We start from the raw sequence: 21,886 nt of genomic DNA, 5'->3' as shown, positions 1-21,886 counted from the left end.
TGACCAAAACACTTGAATAGTTATCTGGCAGTGTCTACTAGTATGCACGACTTCGCACTGTTCACACGTGTGAGATCGAGAGATCGAGAGCAGTGCTTTTAATTTTCGATGCATGGTGATTATGTACATCACGGTACATCGCCCGACGAGATCTTGATGATATCGACAACCTTGAACAAATCTGTTGTGGCAAGACTTCCTTTTGGCCTATTAAACATTTTTGGAATTTTCAGAAGAGAAAATTAAAACAAATCATAGAAGAAGAATAGAACAATACTAATATTTTAGATAAATGGCGTGACTTGGAGGAAGATCAGGAACAACAGGGTGAGATGACCTGGTCAGCTTGAGACGCAATTTTTAACAGTGGTTAAATAAATACTTCAATCTCACCTGGTATCGCATTTATGTTGACTTGTGTCTTGAAATGGCAATGCAATGTCAATAAAACCTGTGGTTCCCGACGATTCTGTTGCCAACAGCAATATTAATTTTTGGATGACCCCCCCCCCCAAAAAAAAAAAAAAGAAAAAGAAAAGAGAAAAAAGCCTGCGTTCTATGGTTGAAGAAAGGCGTTGCTTTCCTTGAGAAGGTTCAACATCGTGTTATTAAATTAATTATAGAATGTCAAGAGAAAACGTATACAGAAAGGCCTTAGATATGTGCTTGGACTTACAACATTGGAAACTAAGTGCATTAGAGGTAGGTACGGGTGACATGATATAGGCTTATAAGATTCTGAAAAGCATGATAAGGAGTTTGTGTACAACAACACTGAAGAGGACGTAATGATGAACGACAAAAGGCACCTACAAAACTTTTAAGCGTGATGGCCAGAAATTAAGTTTGTCGCAATGGAAACAATATCGCACAAAATCAGCCCGATCTGTGTCAAATTTATGTGGTGTCGTTGATTACCACGGATTTAGACTAGAAAAAAATCTCTGAACTGTTTCAGGAATCAAAGGGGTATAAACAGAGCGGGGGATAAACGCCGTATGTTGGTTGACTCTTAATAGTTCACTGCCAATCGTAGTCGTCCCAACACTATACATAGACTGTCGACAGTCGCTCGCGCCTTTTTTCCCTACGTTTTATCTAAACTTAACTCGTTGCGGCGCTCCGATCCGGCGCAATACTACTATAATCGTATACTGATATCGAGGACCGAAGGCCCGAGCGAGTCATATGGTAAATACCACCTGTTGAATCATAAACAGTGGCTTCTCCACTGTCTATGGTTGAATCACCTAGTAGTCTATCGCCATCATAATGAATATATTGCAAAATATTGACGGAACTAAAACTTGGTATGTATGCATGTGTATGTATGTATGTATGTATGTATGTATGTATGTGTGTGTGTGTGTGTGTGTGTGTGTGTGTGTGTGTGTGTGTATGTATGTATGTATGTATGTATGTATGTATGTATGTATGTATGTATGTATGTATGTATGTATGTATGTATGTATGTATGTATGTATGTATGTATGTATGTATGTATGTATGTATGTATGTATGTATGTATGTATGTATGTATGTATGTATGTATGTATGTATGTATGTATGTATGTATGTATGTATGTATGTATGTATACAAGTAGAATAAGAATAAAACATATTTCAAAATTGGCGTGTCTTATATAGAAACCGGATTAGCATTGATAAAATTGAGGACTGAGATAAGATAAGATACCAATAGATTTACATTTCCACCGAAGAGGGCAGTAACTACAGGCAAACGATTTCAGAAAGTACACGAAGTAAAGAGCCTTGCAACTGGGTCGTATACCAAGTTATTGTTGAAGTTGTCAGTCATATGCATATGTATATATTACATCAACTATTGCAGTATCTATATAGATCATTCGAAGGTGGATGCAATAAATCTTTGAAAAAGACTAATAAACACCTGTAGAAATGTTAATCCCACATGAGAGATATTATACCCCATAAGATAACTGATAAGTTTTAGTACGGTTTGTGCCTGTTTAATATAATTAACATGATCGTGACCTTTGGGGCAAACGTCTGTGTGGATATGGACAGAGTCATATGTGATAGTTAACAACATTGCTGATAGTTTCATTTGTGACAATTAACAAGATTGAGGGCAGTTTCACTGATGGTCAACAAGTTTGTGGACACTTTCATCGACAGTGTGTTTAAACGGTCCTATTAACTGGAATTGATGTCATGGTTGAACATTGCGGATGAGACGAAAATGGATATTACTGAATTAAAGCCCTGATAAACTGTAGCCATTTTTCGAATTTGTTTCCATATTTTCGAGATACGTTTTTTTTCATACCAAAATTTTAATCCCAATCTGACATTGGCCATATCTGTATATTTCAATTTTATCTGGATATGACCTTGTAAAAAGTTCGCTTTTTAATTTTTACTGTTGAAGGGCATGCAATGAGTCACAGATACAGCCCATTTCCTGTTAGTGTTCATTGGCGCTGTATGATGCAACTATGCAGAAACTAATAAGAAATGGAAATTCTACACTTTGTGATAGTAAGATCGCAATTTCTTGCTACATTATATATTTAAATATTTTTTAACGTATTGCAGCTAGAGGCAGACACTTGGACGCCAATGTTTTGATGTCTGCTGTTTGATGTCTGCATGGTGGCGCATACTTGCATTTCATTTTAGACAAAATGTTGCAAAAAAACTATTGTTCTATGTGAAGACTAGTGTAGCATGTGCAGTTCTGCATGGTTTGTATCAAACAGAGGCAGTGAACACTATCATGAAATGGGCTGTATAACGGTTTGCTACAAGTATCGGACTTCTGCCGAATAAACAGATGTCAATCATATGCTAGTGGGAGGAGCCTCGGCTTCGAATTCCATGTGGTGTTCAAATGACATTGTTTTGATATCATGTTTATTTATATACATACCAAGACACCTGACAATGGTAGCCATTGTTTTGGTGGTGGTGGTGGGGGGGGGGGTAACCTTTTGGTTTAGTTTCAACTTTCTGGATAGAACCCAGAGACAAAGACAAATTATCCATTGCAAATTTTTTTCTCTATACAGTGTCACCAAACTACAGAAATAAAAGTTTTGTCCAGACAATGTGTGTGTTAGATTCAAATTATTCATTTTATTATCAGTGAAACATACTCAACGAACAACGAAAATAGAATGTAATATAATAGCTAGGTATTAGAACACATTTACTTATGATATTTTTTGTACATTACACTATGATTCTTTGCTCAAGACTTCGAAACTGCAGAATCAAGCTCGCCCTCTATCTCCAGGCGATGGCAATGTCCGGGCATAGAGATTTCATAAACAATATAGATATATTGTACATATTAGGTACATTTTATAATAAACTCTAATAATATCAAAACTTAGTCTTGTAAATAAGTATAAAGTATTATCATGTAAATTTCACATATATCTGGCAGTTTCGAATGAAAAAAATACTGAACTTGATGATCAATTCAGAAAAAATACTATTAACAAATAAATATGTCTGTCTGTCTGTCTATCTGTCTGTCTGTCTGTCTGTCTGTCTGTATGTATGTATGTATGTATGTATGTATGTGTGTGTGTGTGTGTGTATGTATGTATGTATGTATGCATGTATGTATGCATGCATGTATGTATGTATGCATGTATGTATGTAATGTATGTGTATGTATGTATGTATGTATGTATGTATGTATGTATGTATGTATGTATGTATGTATGTATGTATGCATGCATGCATGCATGTATGTAATGTATGTGTATGTATGTATGTATGTATGTATGTATGTATGTATGTATGTATGTATGTATGTATGTATGTATGTATGTATGTATGTATGTATGTATGCATGCATGCATGCATGCATGCATGCATGTATGTAATGTATGTAATGTATGTATGTATGTATGTATGTATGTATGTATGTATGTATGTATGTATGTATGTATGTATGTATGTATACGTAATATTAACATGCTATTTATATCTACACAGATATTGTTATTTAGGAAAGAAATACGTTGAAATATAGAACTACATGTATAGAGTAATGTACACAAACACAACGTCTTGAATCTTTGACTATTTTCACACATATATACAGTGTGCTCTTTCAAGAAGTTTGATTCGAACTCCAGTATAAAACTACAAAACTACTACAAAATACTTTGCATAATAACAAAGAAGTACAAAATCTGTGGTGTATGTAAATGTGTAAAAAATAGAATTGCAATGTTCTTAGATAGCTATACTCTGTTACGTTTTATGGTAAGACTTCCTTGAGGACACCCTCTTTTTAGTAAACCGTAAAACATCAGAATGGAATAAGCCAAACAAATATACAAAACTCTTGGGGTTGGCTTAGTGAGGTTGCGTTATAAATATACATGTTCTTTTGGCAGGCAAGGTGAGGAGCAACGGGTTAGGACCTAAAAGAGGACTTACCCATTTTTTGTGACACCATATTGAATATCTACTATTTACAAGTTGTGAAAACTGTTCTTTGTGTGAAGTTTAAATTGATGTTTCTGCACCAAGCTGGGTTTTTGTAGCCAGGTCACAAGTTGCATCGTTTGTTTCGATATTTTTATCTTTTTATCGAGAAAAGCTCATTTTAATCTGTTTGGTTACAGTTCGGTTAATGTTCAGGACATATTAAGTTTCATTTAGTCTTATTTTGTCCTTACTGAAGGACAAAAAAGCCTTTATCTTGGAATGTTGCTGCATGGAAAACTTGTTGTTCTCTTTCCTCGCAATGTCTATATATCAATTGTAACCTTCCATTGGAGTACCTTTCTCGTAACTCGCGCTGACCGAAAATTACTAGAGAGTATCCCGGGTTCTTCGATAACATAACTGATAATTTGTCCGGTAAAAGTTCGATACCCTACTCGCAAGACAAATTAAGTTTATTTCTGTCTTTACTGAAGAACGCAATATCTTCTCTTGGACTGTTGCAATATGGAAAACTTTCCGTTTTCTTTCCTGACGATGTCGACATCACCTGTAACAAGCAGCATGGTGGAATACGGTTTTGTTGCACTGTAGAAATGAAGATCATAGTCGTCAAACATTTCTCTACCACCAAACACCAAATGCTGATCATTTACAGCGATTCCTTCGTTTTCGTAGATCTTTGCTTTAATTTCCCATACCGTGGTCGTTGGGTTGACGCTAATTTGGTAACTTCTTCGGCGCAGTGTCTTCACAATGATGGGGTAGTGGCGATACACGACGTAGATAACACTGGATGACATTATTTCATAGTCGTACAAGGTCAGACTATCATTCAGAATTTGACCCATGTACACAAATTCGGTCAAGTCTGCCGGAATATTCACCATCTTTTCAAATACTTGTTTAGCTTCAAGTATGGTGCTGAGCGGCTCGAGGTGAACCGTGGTATCTTCTTCTCGGAGACTGCGTATGATTATCGTCATTGACATCATTCCGTCTAGACTACGATAAATATTGAGGACGGCTTCCTTTTCTATTCCATACTCGAATAACATTTTCTCGTCTTCCAAGAGTTGTCCTCGGTAGGTCATTCGTTGGTGGTTTGTGTCAATTTCGGTATGCCCTTCGATCAGTGATTTCACTATGTAGACATAGTCACATTCGTGGACTTTCAATGTAAATTGCTCGCCATATTGCGTTCTTATTGTAACAGGAATTACCACATGTTTGGGTTGTGACGACTCGTCTACTTCTGTATCGTCAACCAACTCATCAACTTTCTGGATAAGGTGCTTTGGGGGAACGATAAAACCATAACTTTCCTGTCGAAATTTCCATGGTGGAGGCGATATTTCCTTGCTGTGTTCCATTTTTGGCAGCTACCGTTCCACGCTGCGGTTTGAACACGAAGACCGAGCACCCTGCTTGGCCGTGCTGCGTCAACGTGGTTCTATTCAGCAGGTGTCAACTATTACCGTCCACCTGCAGACTACAACCTGTAACGAAAAGGGTGACAGAGGATGCGCTAAGAAAAGAATAGAAACAGATGTCATTAGTCATATAGGTCTATAAATAAATATTTCGGGGTTGACGTCCACTGGAATACCTACATCTGCATGGTTACAATCTGTGGTGTACCAATTCAGGCTGCCACAATACACGTATTAAATACACTTCACCTTAATGGCACATCCAACGAAAACACACCAGTTATCAAAAATAGTGCAGACAGACCGTTATCAAAATAGACAATGATCTCACGCGAGCAAAAAAACCACAAAGTAAACAAATTGTCTCAGTCAGGTTGTTAATGATTACATGAACCCACTAATGTGACAAACAACCAACTTTGCCCACGTGATGAAAGGGTTTCTTTTTAAAATTCAACCATAACTTGGTTATTTATTTTTTAGATTTCCAGTCCAGTTATTCTATATACACGTTACACGTTTCAATTGCAACAGTGTAAATGTACCTTTTTAAAAGGTTGAAAATATATTTGTGTAATATTTGGCAATTTTGACGACGTGGTTAATGATTTGGTGATGTTAAGCAATAATTTGCTAATCTGGAGTGCTGAACTTATTATTTGTAAATTGGATTTGGTGGTATACTCTGTCCGGGGTACTCTGTCGTGTGTGTATTTGTAAATCAACTACCTATATATATATATATCGAATTCAATAAGGTTATCGTGATCTGAGCTCATTTTCTTGTATATGGTGAATATAGGTCATCGTGCTCTGAACCCAAACATGAACATGAACTAGTACATGATTCGTACATTGATAGAGAACAAATAAGGCAAACATGCTTAAGTTATTTCTAATCCCAGTACCAATGCATACCGATGCGAAGTTTATATTTCGCGGTGTGTGGACTTACGAGATCCTAGAAACCCGTGTTATTTTTTACCCCTTTCATATATTATTTGCAAAGTATTTCAATATTATCGATATATTATTGTGTTCTGAAACATATCTCGGGAAACAATTGCCTGTGCGTTAGCATCCAGACTACTGTATTGCCCCTCGTCATTCGAACCAATATAAAGCTCCATACAACCAGTAGCTGTAACGACAAAATATTCGTACATTATAGTGAAAACTCAACTAATACTTTGCAGACAAGTGTTCAATTGGTCTACAAACACTATTATTTTATTTGTCAATAAGTCACAAAGATTACCTTTAGTATGATGGATGAGACCCAGAGATGTTCCCTCATCTAAAAGTTTGATCTCTTGGTCAGTACCATATAAATATCATTGACAGTCTCGACCTGTAAGTTGTAGCTAGGTAAGTAAGGACTGCAGAGTCCGACCACAACAAAATAACACAGATGATAAACTGAAATACACCGTAGTCTTGGACCAAAATATTTGATTTGTAGGCGGAACTGGTTGTCAAGCTATATAGCAAGCAGAACAGCATGAAGCAAGAATCTTAAGGAACGTAAATACTAAAAAAATGTCAAAAATTTCAACTACTGTGGCTTTAAGGATATCTCAGTCCTTTCTGATATGCCAATATAAATGTATTCGTAAATCAAACCAGATTTGAGTTTTATTGGCCACCTCTACAAATTAAGTACAAATTGTCGATGTTCAAACGTGGAAGGCTTATTGGATCGACGATGTTTCAATGAGAGACCAAACATATAGGCAAAGTTCACAGATAGCATAGTTAACAGCCAGGTAATGCTGCTGGTGCGATTTATTCATTTTACGGTAGCCACGTTACAACCAGAGCTTTTTTTTTAGTAGTAGCAAAGAATACTGTGTATTTGAAGTTAGTATCACAAAGTTCAGCACACGTTTTATGACTGTTTTAAGGGAAGTGTAGGTCTACGTATACAAATGGTATGCTGATATTGGGGTATAAACAATGTAATTTATTTAAGTGGTAACATTGCCAGGTCAGGTTATATAGTTGTTTAACCTTTATACATACATACACTCATGTTCCCATGTGCATGCAAATGACGTCACGATGCCCCGACCTGCTTCGTCCAGGGTTCAATCTTTGGAGGGTATGGTTGTTTGTGACCTATGGTATACTTTTTAACTGTCTTAAAAGTAAAAGTTAGCATTATCAATCTATTTTTGTGCAAACTGCTACAATTTGTCGCTTTTTGGATGTCTGGGGCAAATCCATAATGACAATATACATACGTCCCTTGAAAACACAAATGCAGCACTGATACAGTGTACTCTCACGGTCATCAATGACCAACTTGAATTTGAATGTCATTGTCATGATAAATGCCAAATGTTGCATGTAAGGTTGTAGATGGGGAAAATAGGCTATGTCTGTGTTTTGTGTACATTAGAGTACCGAACCCTGTCGTAACTACGGAAGCCCCTGGAAAAGTGTTTCATTTATCACATCTGCATTTACAGTAACAGTATAAACACGTGCACTTCAAGAATTTAACAACACCACCACCTGGGCCAGGAGCAATACTTTAAGCAGTATAAGGTGTAATTTTTACGGCATTTAATTTGGTATTTTAATGTAGTGACATTTCTGAATATATTTCCAGAGGAATATTATCTACACGCTCATTGCAAAGTTCTTCATGTTGCTCAGAGATACAGCAAGAATATCGAAACTCAAACTAGTTGTCAATGGATTCTTTAATAATTCACACAAGGAATTATGCTCTCCATCTAGGTGTAATACCATTATATTAGATAATTTTGAAGAACGTCTCATATTGAGTATCGCATTCCAGAGAGAAACTCCATCGGGTTTTAGTGTACGTACCTCAAGTTCACTGCGTTACTTTGTTCTGCTTGCAATTGATTCTTTTCCTTTCCATAGCTAGATAACCTTTTCCATCATTACATTGACAACAGTTCTAATCATAGACTGGAAATCTGAACCTGCTCTAAGAGTGTACATGTATTGTTGGTTCTTTTTTGTTTTGACATTCAATATCACAAAACTGATCATTTTGTGGCACGGTGGACGTGGCATTTATGCAGCACGGTCGTACATCCCATCCCGTTCAACACCCGGATAGCTTTGTACGGTCTATTTGTCCTTGATATAAATTATATATATATTTCTTGTATAAATTAACCATTCATATGATTCGTAAGTTATTAAAAATATGATTGTTCCACCTGTAGGTGACGTCACAATGACGCGTAGGTGACGTCACCGTGCCGGTGACGATATCCCTATATTTTGGTTCAAGACTATACACACACACAATTTATTTATTTATATTTTTTTCATAATCTTAACTACACATTAGTTTGTGCGCTTTACATATTTACATAAACAGAAATTTACAGAACAGAAATTTGAATTCGTGCAAAACATTACATTTATTAAGACTATATTTCCACACAAGTAATTAAAATAAATATCTCATAGTCGATCACCGACAGACGTAGATAAATTTGTGGATACAAAAATATAACCCATAATACTAACCCTATTATTTGCATGACATGACACGTTTATTCATTCATTCATTCATTCATTCATTCAACTATGCATGTTATCACCTACCTCACACATACATGTAGTGGATTCCTCGCTTTGTCTTTGGACTGTTGAGTAAAATAAACCCATCGCTTTCATGTCCTGGCACAGCGAGCCAAGGAACTGCGTTACAAACAATCAATCAATCAAAGAAAGAAAGAAAGAAGAAAGAAGAAAGAAAGAAAGAAAGAAAGAACATATGATATGGGTGGGTATGGTAAATGAAACATCATTTTAAACTCATGGATAAGTATCTACATACATGTAGATTATATGTACATGGGCCTGTTTACTATTGAAATAATATACTATGTTTCTATATTGTATAGATAGTATATATATAAATATGGAAAGCCCATAATAACATAGTATTTGCACATACAATAATAGTAATTGCACACTTAAGTCAGCTGTGGCTTTCCATATATAAACATATAGCATATTATTTCGGACAAAAACAAAGGACATACATGATTAAGTTGTATTAAAACATGATATTTGATTGGCTTAGATCGTGTCACATGGTATGAACTAGTGACCCATAGTGACCTCAATTAGCATAGAGTGTACATTAGTCATATTCATGTAGCACAAGTCTTTTTGGTGATTTGCTTTGTCTGCAGAGAATATGTGCTTAAGAATATGATGTGTTATAAAACACTTATTACATGGCCTTATTTGGGCACTAGTAGACATCATATAACCCTCATGCTGTTAAGTCACCCTCAGCTTTCAGTCTCGGGAAATAGTTGCTGCATAACAGCCCTTGGTGTAAGCGATGTCTAAATAGCGCCCTCATAGTTGGGGTGCAGTTAGCATATATAAAGTCACAATGACACATGATATAAACAGATAGATTACATTGTTTTTGTACATTTATTTCCATAAAACTGTCAAAATATAATAAATATTACAAAACAAGAGAAAAACAGTTCTGTATACAATGACGGACAAATAAAATATAAATCAGAAAAACTTACATCTTTGGTTTGGAAAATTATAAGTTTTACTTGTATGCATGCAGTGTTACATAGGCACTGATTAACACAAGGCAAAATGTTACATAGGCTAGTGAAGTGGTAAAGACTAGTATGTGATCAAATGTAAACATTGCTCACTCTGATATGTAGCAAAATGTTACACAGAATAATGTACAGCAATTTTTTTTACATGTGATAATATGTAACAATGTGGGAGACTAAATTGACAAAGGCTAACATGTGGAAAAATGTTTCACAGACTAATATCTCACAAAATGTTACAGACTATGTGGCAAAATGTTACATAGACTATGTGGCAAAATGTTATGTGGCAAATGTTACACAGACTACTAGTATGTGGCAAAATGTTACATAGACTAATATGTGGCAAAATATTTGATAGACTAATATATGGCAAATCATTTCAGACTAATATGCAGCAAAAAATCATAATCTATTTGTGAAAAAAAGCTACAAGGTCTATTACTAGTATGTGGCAAACTATTCCACACACTAATACATGGCAACATGTTACACAAAACTAATATACGACAAAATGTTATATAGACTAATATGTGGCAAAATGTTTCACAGACTAATATGTGGCAAAATGTTACACAGCCTATTATGTGGCAAAATGTTTCACAGACTGTGGCAAAATGTTTCACAGACTAATATGTGGCATAACATTTCACGGGCTAACATGTGGCAAAAAATCTTTCACAGACTAATGTGCAGCAAAACCTATCTGGTAATAAATGTTACACAGCATATTACTACCATGTGACAAAATCTTTCACATCTTATCATGTGGCAAAAGCTTTCACAGATACATGTGGCAAAATATTTCACGGACTAAAATGTGGCAAAATTTTACATAGCCTAATACGTAACAAGTCTTTAACAGATTAAATATATGACAAATATTTACACACTGTCAGACTAATGTGTGGCAAAATATACCATAGACTAATATGCGATGTTACGTGTTGTGAGGAGTTCCCTATGATTACTGTTATATTTACCAGTAGCAAAGATAAAACAAGCAAAATTATCAAAAATAGTAGGAAGTGTAGATTTTATGTTAATTTAAAACAGCTATGCTATGTTTTCAAATGTCACATTTTATGATAGCATTTGCTCTGCATTGTAATTACAAAAATGAAATGAAAATAAAGTATTTAAAGGAATGAAGTAATGCTGGGTGTAAAATATCCGTGTATGCTATATGGTATGTTTCTTTGGTTATTGTATGTGTAGGTATTCAGGTAATGTTAACTTCATACTAGAATATTTAGGATTTCCTTCATCATATTGATAAACGGGTAAGCCTCAAAAAACACAGCCTCAAACTTATAAATTACTTGGTACATTCAAACTTTGACATGAGGCTGTTATCAGACAGCAATCAAAGTCACAATTTAAGTTTTTGTTCATTTTTATCTCCAATCTTGGTCAGATCATGGCAAGGGTAAGATCGTAGCATTAAAATGCTTCTTTGGCAAGAAATCACTGTCGTAACTTGAAACCATCTGAAAACCTCTTAACAGCTTCATTAGAACACAGTCCCTCAAGAAAGTGGAAAATACTTTGGTTTGCTAGAATGGCAATAAATATTAATGTCAAGGTGGACAGCCAAACAAATCAGACTGTAAAATATTGGTCGTTGGTGGCGCTCTAACAATCTACAATCCATTACACACACTATCAAACAGTTGATGGGATAAGCAAGAATATATGATTGTCTTGCATAATGCTATGACCATATATGACTAAAGAGTATTATATCCAGTTAACAGAGTTCAACATTTCATTTACATCGCCTTTTTTCTCAAAACATGTATGTTCTTTACTGTTATTGGTTTAATATGGTGACAGTGCTCTCACACAAGGCAATATAGAGGCTCGAGTATTCTTTCTAAAATAGTAAGTACAAGGTTTCTAAAATTCTAAAATGCATGCTGTTTTTTTTCTTCTTTTTTTCATATTATTTATTTCTGACAAAACGTGTCATGGTACTGTTACTTGTTTTATCATTATCATTGGAGTTGGATTTCTATTCTATAAAATATTAATTTTGATAAAAGTGTTTATGAATAATGAATGATCTCAGCTACATGTATTTCTTCATGATGATAATTTCATTTCAGACGTGTACAATATTTAGACCTGGTCTAGAAAGAGAATTCTGACGATTCTGTTAAAAGTGATGGTAGCCTGAAAGATCCAGGCGTTGCTTCCGTTGATATAATTAGGGCTCGAAATTAACAGTAGTCATGTGTCCACAGACTACCAATTCTTGTCATGGGGCATAGTTTGCAGCTGGTAGCCTGCTCAGGCTACCGCCGATTATGCAATGATTTAAGGATGGAAGATATACAGACAAAAAGTATTTTAATAACACACATATTTCCAAATGAGAAACTCTGTTTTCAGTTCAGGAATATGGGACTACTGGTCACAATCCTTGGGCTACCACTTTCTGAAATTGGTAGCCAACTTGGACTACCAAAGAAAAAAGTTAACTTTGAGCCCTGTATAATGCACTCACTCATTGGGTAGCGAGTGGTTACAAAAGCGGACCAACAGCTGGACCTTTCAGACTATTAAAAGTGGAAATAAACAATATAGTTTTGATTTTTGCTCATTTTGCACATTCAGTTAAAACAGGTGTGTTTGAACACATGCACGTTGGTGAAAACAGTGAGGTTCTATAAAGTGAGACTCTAGTTAAAACAAGTGTAAATCTATAGTCACTTTTAGTGAAAATGTGGTTCTACAAAGGCATAAAATGGAGGCCATTTTGACTACTGCTTGTGGTTGTACATGGTCACTTTGAACAGAGGATAGGAAGGAATTTTACTCTAACTACACCAGTCAATAAGTACAAAAACAGCTTAAATCTTCTACAAGTTTCAAACCTCAGTGGGTTTTTTTTTCAAAACGTTACCAACTATGGAATGTTGACTACACTATTATTGCCTACCTACCTACCTACCTACCTACCTACCTTGAACACCAGAACAGAACCATTCACAGTAGAGCAGTACAACTTTGGTTCAACAAGACACTCTACTGTGTTACTAATATCAGATTTGTCCACCTCACAGATTCTTAGAACCAAAGAGAGACAATGTACATCACAATGTTCTAAATGCCAATTTGTAGTTTCAAACAGCAATACAGCAATAAAATGTCCATCGTACTACTACACTACAGTATTTCTGCTAAGGTTTATTTGGGAGACATGGCAACAGAAAAAGGGGTAAATCTGGTAAAAGTGACATACTTTCCCATACATTATACCATAATTTTGGTCAGAAACCTTGGTAAACTGAGTGGGGATTTTGTAAAACCCTAACAAACACACTATATTATAGTTATATTTTGGACATACTTGCAGTAAGTTTCTTGAGCATAAAACAATACTAAAATACAAATACCTTTTCTATAATTTCTTTAATTATATCTGGCATTTACTACATTTTAGTATCTTGGTTTTCTTCCTCCTTCTCACCTTCAACTTCATCTTTATTGACTTTATTGCTATCTTCGTCTGTTTTTGTTTCCTCTGTGTTATCTTTCCCGTTGTCTGTAGGCTTTCCTTCAGTATGCTGAGGAGAGGCTGCAGCAGACGCACCTGATTGGTTTATAGTTGAGTTATCTGATTGGTTTAAAGCTTGGTAATTATCATTCGTGACACTTGATTTGTCTAAAGCTTGGTAGTTCTCATCCATGGCATTTGATTGGTTGACAGCTCCATAATTACCAGGTGGTGCTGCAGCAGAATCTACTTCATCTTGATTGTCCATTTCTATTTCTGTGATATGCAGCTTTTTACGTTGCTGTTCTCGTAGTTTTGGAAGCGATATCATCATTATGGCAGAAATCATCAACGCTACCCCAGCCAGGAAGTAAGAACTGTTATGGTTGTTGAAGCTCTCGTTCAGAGTATCTATACAGTCAGGGTAAAAAAGAGATAACAATATATTAGAATAGACAGATACTGGGATTTCTTGTGAGTCACCACATAGTAAGAGATAGGAGGACACCAAATTTTGGTGTGTCACTAGAATTTGTGTGCATCAGTGGTGCATCAAATTGGCTTAGAGGGCACATTGTATACACAATAGATAATGATTTTGTGCTCAATCGAGTTCAAGTCAAGTTACAATATACTGTGTAGCCATTCTGCTGGAAACATATGTCACCTAAAGTCCATGCAATTACAGTTTTACAGGGCAGCCGGAAGGATAGCACATGAGTTCACATTGTTTGATAAAAATTGGTTGCTAAATAAGATAAAATACATTGGTTTCATTCACTTTCACTTATCATATAAGTAAGAATATAGTATCTATCTTGTCTTAGGTTGAAGTCAAGTACCACACTTGCATTAAATTTGTCTCACAGCTTCTATAATTGTCAATGTAATGGTAGTTGTCTAGCAAGGCCCCTCACATCACATCTGCCTACAGTTCAAATCGATACCAGTTCATCACCCAAGGTTAACCCTTTAAAAGCTGATACTGTACCCTATATATATGATGTAATTACATAGAATTACAGAAACCAAAAAGGGTGAAGTAACTATGGTAACTACAAATCAGGCCTCCACATCTGAGCATGCTCAGTTTGGATTTCCCATTGGCTATTAATTATGCATAAAATATCTCATCTCTTATTGGCTATTAATTATGCATATAATATCTTACCTCCTACTGGTAAACCAATCAATGCACCCAGACCAAACAATGGCAGGGCTATTCCAAATGCTGCTGTAATTCTCCATGCATCAAGTGGCAGAATAAAATGTCTAACAACAATAATAATTAACGGAAAATAAACTCCACTCAGGAATCCGATCAACGCAGCCAGAGCTACATGACCAGCCAACGTATCAGGCAATGAACTCAACAAAGCAACCAAGGCAACGATGACTAAAGAAAATCCAAACATAGTAAGCCTCGCTTTGAAGTGTAGACCGAGTGATAAGAGACCATGGATGATTTGTCCAGCAATCATGCCAACACCACACATCTGCATCAGGAACTCTGATTGGTTGTCTGTGAATCCCATGGACTTGGCATGTGATACAAGATGGAGGATGACTATGTTGTGTCCTATTCCGATGAAGAACATGGCAACAACCAACATACAAAATGGCGGACTCTCCTTAAACAATTTAAGGTCTAAATCTCTTGCCAAATTCTTCAATTTCTGAGACATTCTTTCTTGAAAGTTTCTTTGTGTTGATTCATTGGTGCTATTTGTTGGAGGGATGTTTTCTAAATCTGCTGGAGGCTTGCGATGAATGTTACGCAGTAACATGACAACGACCATCAGCTGTGCATTCAGGCAAGCTAAAATAAAGAAGACTGAGCGACGGCCATACTTCTCTGCTACACAACGGAATAAGGGAGGGAAAAAGAAAATACTCATACTGGTTCCGATGAAGGCAATGGCGTTTGCAATGGTGTAACGTTTTGGAAAGTATCTAGGCAACATACCAAGAGATGGAACTAGGACGAGTCCGAATCCGGCACCTATCAATCAAAGAGAAAAGAAGACATTGTTAATGACAAACAAACAGATTATTGCATATATTGTTGTACATACACATATTTAAAGAATCAGTGATTCACTTATTGTTAGGGACTATGTTACTTGTAACTTTTGCAGTCCACACATTTTAATAAAGAAATATATGAGAGATATGTTGTAAATTTGTCACACCATAATTTTGTTTTTCACACTAAAATTTTAATCCTACTCCAACGGGGGTCTTTAATATACAATACATACTCTAGTTCTTGAAGACTGTATTCCGATTTTACACTACATTATCTTTCACACATCACCGTCTAGTCAATCTCGTTACTCTCGCACAGAATTCTGTGCCCCCTACAGTTCATATAAACATGATGACGTTGTTGCGTTGTATGTTGATTTTAGTTTAATTAGACTGGAGATGGAGTTCGGTTGGACATTTTTATATCATATCAGTTCAGCTGTATCAATGAATATTACTAAGTGATGACAACAGCCTGTCAATTTGAGATCATGGATTACTATTGACATGCGCAAGTTTGCGATTCGCCCAGCATGGAGTTGTACCACATTTAACGCCTTGAGTAACGAGATTGACTAGATGGTAATGTGTGAAGATAGCGTAGTGTAAAATCAGAATACAGTCTTTAAGAACTTGACTAATGAATACAAGGACATACTGTGTAATTCATTGCAGAGTTCAATGGGTATGAAATATGAAAGAGATTTACAGAACTGATATATGGGTACAACCTGAACAGTACTGAATCACGTGGGTATAAACTTATTTGTGTAGCAGTACACATAGTGTGGTACAGTAATATCCAATCAACTTCATGTTGGGTCTCCCTCAATAAACCATGATTTCTGTGATGAAGACATTCATTATAAGAAGAAACAGTAGGTGTGGATAATTTACATACCTGTTACAATGCCGTAACTAAAACACAGGAATCCGACACTCTTTGTAAAACCAGAAATAAATAGTCCAAATGTTGATAAAGCAGCTCCTAAGAAGGCAATGAAACGATGACCATATCTGTTGGCCAATAAACCAGCTATGGGACCTGATAAAAATACAATCAATAGTTACGTTTCAATGTTTTAATTTGTTATGGGCAATAATAGCGATAATATCTAAACAAATTCCTAGATCAAATGTTTGGGGATTCAAATCACAGTTATAGTACTAAATGTTGGTATGAAAATCTATGCAATTGTTAGTCGGTTTCTCACCTCAGTTTAAGGCAAGTTTTCAAACATTAGAAATAACATACAATATGTATGGAAATATTATTATAAAATATCTTTATTCAGGGTAAAACTCAATAAGTGTTACAAACAACACAGAGCATTGCAGGGTTGGCTTTTTTCCATTCAGGCCCTCATACTTCAAATCGACAATCACGCAAAAGTCCACTTACAGATTCTAAAACACATTAGGACATAAAATACACACATTGTGACATTTATCGCTCCAGATAAATAAAATAACTGCTAGGCAGAAAAATTGTCTCTGTAATTGTCTTTGAAGTGTTAGCCTGCTTTACATTATAATATTATAGTAGTTGTAAGTATCAATATTGGTATGTTCTATTTTATACTTTATAGACTGTGTAGACCTTCTAGTTCTATTACATTCAGTTCTCATGATAACATATTATATATTGTTATGCCTGAAACCTTTACATTCACGCTTTTACTACTAATGAACTACTTTTTTTACTAATTTTCAAATCAAATACATGAAACATGAGCCTGCATGGACCTTTAACTTCAAAGTGCACGTCAGTGCTATATTTTATCATGTGGTTCAACAAAAATCCTACCAACGATTTGTTGGGCAAGAGGATAAAATGTAGCACTGTTGGTAAGATTTTTGTTGAACCAGATGCTGAAACGTAGCAGTGTTTGTAAGATTTTTGGGGAGCCAGATGTTGTGTTGTTGCAGGTCTTGTGATTTTTATTGTAAAGTCAACATCCCCATCGCGACCCCCACCCCCACACTTATAATGCTCATAATTGTATTATTGTAACTGTTATTCCTTACTTACTGGTTTATACCAGAGAGTACAAGATATCAATTTGTTTACTTACCAGTGATATTCACCATGAACACATTGATGTACACCATCCATTTTGTGTCTACTTCATCTCGTGGTGCGTAATATCGATAATCTTTGAAATAGGCTCTCAGTTCATCAACCATTATCCATAGACCATAGTTCAAACCAATGCAGAATGTAGTCACAATAAAGTTACACAGAACTATCACATATTTCCACATCTTTGGTGGGTTGACTGAGGAATCCCGCCAAGACTGCTTTATTTTTTTTGTTACAGACATCCTACACAAGACATACAAAATACCAAATTTAGAAGAAAAAACACCATACTTTTTATAATAATTGGTATTATAAAATGCCCCTTTTTTGGTATCATCACTATTTTGGATATGGGTGTTATGAAAGTAAAATCTACCAGAGCTCTACTGTTACATTACTGGAGTCAAAAACCAAATTACAATACAATGCATGGTACACAGTAAAGATATGCCATATTGTATTTATTTCTCAGAGAACCAACGGGAGCTAGTCCCATTTATAGGCTCCTTTGGTTCAGTGTTAGTGCACGAGGAAACCGGAGTACCCAGGGAAAACCTGCGTTGTACAGTAGAGTCCAACTGAACAACACTCTTCTTACTTTATACAGTGTGGTAAATACAGTGGTAAGAGGCAAGTGGTTTTACCACTCGACCACAAACAACCCTATATCATATTTTGTTTATTTAAATCATATTACAAAATTTACTACCAGAAATTTGCAAGGTCATGAAATCATAAAATTTGTGTTTAAAGTTTATTGCAGTGTTGTGGAACATGTGGAATGAGAGTCTGAGAGGTCTTTTGTCTCCTACTCAACATAGCTCTGTACACATACCACAATATATAGCACTTGTAAATATCTACACTATACTACATATCAACGGTGTCAACACATGTAAACATACATGAAGCACAGTTATTCAGTCAGCTGCCAAATCTATTTGTATAAATTTCTGTAGTTGTAATGAAATCTACTCAGTATGGATGTAATATAGATGTATAGTTTAATTTTGGTTGACAAAACATTCTGCAAATTTACCAAAGGTGCCTAACTGCAGTTTAACCTTCGGTAATTGCAAAATATTTACGTCAACAGGTTGATTAAAGTTTAAAGAATATTAGGATAAATACTTATTATAACTATCTCTGATTAAAATATGGCTGTTTTTGAGTAGTAAATTATTACCTTGACCTCAGTGTCAGGTCACGATGAGGTCACTATTGTTTTAGTAGGTACACATACATTAAAGTTAAACAAATACCTGAACAGTGAAGTCATACTCTAAACAGTGAAGTCATACCCAAAACAGTCTATTTACATTATGTTTTACAGTATCTCTTTAAATTATTTCTGAGGCATGGCATGCTACAAATTTTGACTCACGACACTCAACAGAACATTGTCTTTCATTAGTGTAGACACACTGCCTAGTGTTCGATAGTCTTGTCATGGTGGTTTATATCACGATTAATAATGATATCACCTCAATGGAATCAATTGGGGTTAAAATGTATTTAAGCACAGTCCCTAGAGGGACTGTGGATTTTAAGTATTTAGTTGTGTAATGTTTTATTGATATCTACAAATATCACACACTGAAAGATTTGATGTTGTTTAGAGCACTATATACCATGTAAAGAATAATAAAGGGGTGTACACAAACACCAAATCTATTAAATCTACACATTCTAAAACAGAGCATACAAAACAGTGACTGAACCAATACACACAGTAGCAATGTATTTGTATATCATGGAAGTATCACGTCGATGATAGTGACTGATACTTCCATGATATTTGTTCCGAGAATACATTAATATTTTTCATTTTCCTGTTTTGTTAGTGGCGGTGTGACGTATTATTAACAACAATGAATGTCCTCGGGACTCGACCTTCGTTCAAATTTAAACGATAAGATAACGATCAATAACATAATAACTGCAATTACAAGTAAATGTATAGAAGCTTATACATGTATGATAGATGAATCATCACTGGTGGGGATGACTGACTGACTGAATAAGCACAAAAAGCAATACACACGTGATTATTGCGAATTAGTACGATTTTTTTTCATTTAAATGAAAAAATATAATCTATATTTATAAATACATATTTCTTTTACGCGATAAACGATATTAATTTGTCCATTTCCAAGGTCATAGTTCGAAGCAATAACAATTTGGTGATGGCGCTTTACCTCATAAAAATAGTTTCGTGCATGTACGTATATTCCAAGTATTATGAGAGTTTGCTTTTACGGATCGGTTCGCTAACATAATGAACGGTTGTTATATATGAAAGATTAAGATAAACGCACAATAATATTATAAATATTTACCTGGTGGGTTGTCAGCTGGGTGTATGACTTCTCGGATTACCATTCACGATACAAGTGTGAACATCCTCAACATTGACTAAATGACTCGCTCACTTTCAATCGCGATCAAAACAAAGGCGCAATAATTTCGTCTCTTCGGGTGTCCTGGCCACAAGCTGGTGCTCTGTATTCGTTATTGCATCTGTCTGCGGACGTAGTATTGCTAGTTTACACAAAGAAGGTTACCAATGTGTCAATATATATGTACGTGTAGACAGTTCGCTAGCGCTTTCCCCTTCAGCTCAGCTTCTTTTCCGGGGATTACGCCCATGCGCTGACGTAGCTAATTAACATATTGCTACTATGCTAGACTTTCAACTATGCGCGGTAAGATAATAAATTTGCATATTGAGTAGAAGTACCGTACATCGTTGTAACCCACGGTAACAATAATTTTTATAAAGATATATATCGAAAAGCATATTGAATCATTACAATGTAAATGTTCAATGGCATTCACATTTTATTTGACTTACTCAAGCATTTCTACCAATGTCACCACCTATACTGTACCTCAGACTACATATAGGCCACCACTTGTATAAAAAAAAAAAACTTCACGTCAAAATGGACGGTCTTTTATTGGTTTTGGTATGAAACTAGCTTCTTATGAGTAAAGCGAATAAAAAAAATACAACAGTATTACAATATATGACATCGCAACGGTGTAAAATATACTTGTTTTGTAAACAAAGAAAAACAAACAGGATAAAAGTAAACAAGTAAAAAGAACGGTGAAACTAGCAACGGACACCAGTTCGCACTGAAAAGTAGAAAATATTGCTGGAAATGTGTATTAGGGTGGTAAAGAACTACAAAAGTATTGCACAGGGCAAATAAACTTTTCTTGCGAGTAAAACGAATGGCATGGATCAATAACACGCGTTTTACTTGTAAAGTTTTTGCAGCAAAGTAAAACTAAGTTGTCAGAGGGCATTTTATCTATCAAACGACTGAGAATTGACAGCAGGGCTCAAGCGCTAAGTTGGATGTTTTGTTTACTTTGCTGAAAAAAATACAATAGCTAATAAAAACAAAATATTATATCAACGTTTCTATGCTACCAATAGTTAAAAATAAACATAGTTTTAATCTTGGCGAAGATCTTTAAAATATATCTGTCTGTCTGTCTGTCTGTGTATGTATGTATGTATGTATGTATGTATGTATGTATGTATGTATGTATGTATGTATGTATGTATGTATGTATGTATGTATGTATGTATGTATGTATGTATGTATGTATGTATGTATGTATGTATGTATGTATGTCTAGTCTGCACTATACTCTGTTCGTCCGACCATGGAAGTAGACCGACCATGATCCATCCGTCTGTCTGTCTGTCTGTCTGTCCATCAGTCTACCTACCTACCTACCTACATGTCTATCTGTCTGTCTGTCTGTCTGTCTGTCTGTC

The 21,886-nt window shown here is 35.4% G+C and overlaps 2 protein-coding genes across 2 annotated transcripts; both read right to left on the bottom strand.

Moving 5' to 3' along the window:
* Positions 1-4,919: 4,919 nt before the first annotated feature.
* Positions 4,920-5,825, bottom strand: LOC144447124 (polyubiquitin-B-like). Its single transcript, XM_078137029.1, has one exon. It carries the CDS (start codon positions 5,823-5,825, stop codon positions 4,920-4,922), a length of 906 nt encoding a protein of 301 aa, XP_077993155.1.
* A 4,524-nt stretch (positions 5,826-10,349) lies between these two features.
* On the bottom strand, positions 10,350-20,711 carry LOC144447494 (monocarboxylate transporter 13-like). Its single transcript, XM_078137535.1, has 5 exons — positions 20,430-20,711; positions 18,080-18,330; positions 16,906-17,049; positions 15,148-15,978; positions 10,350-14,387 (listed from the first exon to the last, which is right to left on the bottom strand). The coding sequence occupies exons 2-5, from the start codon at positions 18,327-18,329 to the stop codon at positions 13,912-13,914; spliced, it is 1,701 nt and encodes a 566-aa protein (XP_077993661.1). The 5' UTR covers position 18,330; positions 20,430-20,711; the 3' UTR covers positions 10,350-13,911.
* Between the last annotated feature and the right edge of the window lie 1,175 nt (positions 20,712-21,886).

This window comes from Glandiceps talaboti, chromosome 16 (genome assembly GCF_964340395.1).
Source record: "Glandiceps talaboti chromosome 16, keGlaTala1.1, whole genome shotgun sequence".
NCBI classification, from domain to species: Eukaryota; Metazoa; Hemichordata; class Enteropneusta; family Spengelidae; genus Glandiceps; species Glandiceps talaboti.
This window is presented reverse-complemented; position numbering and strand designations above follow the sequence as displayed.

Excerpts from the sequence above, each read along its gene's own strand:
- LOC144447124 (XM_078137029.1), bottom strand. The coding sequence starts at position 5,825 with ATGGAACACAGCAAGGAAATATCGCCTCCACCATGGAAATTTCGACAG.
- LOC144447494 (XM_078137535.1), bottom strand. The coding sequence starts at position 18,329 with ATGTCTGTAACAAAAAAAATAAAGCAGTCTTGGCGGGATTCCTCAGTC. Across the intron at positions 15,979-16,905 it reads TAGTTACGGCATTGTAACAG|GTGCCGGATTCGGACTCGTC; the intron begins GTATGTAAATTA and ends TTTGATTGATAG. Across the intron at positions 14,388-15,147 it reads GATTGGTTTACCAGTAGGAG|ATACTCTGAACGAGAGCTTC; the intron begins GTAAGATATTAT and ends CTGACTGTATAG.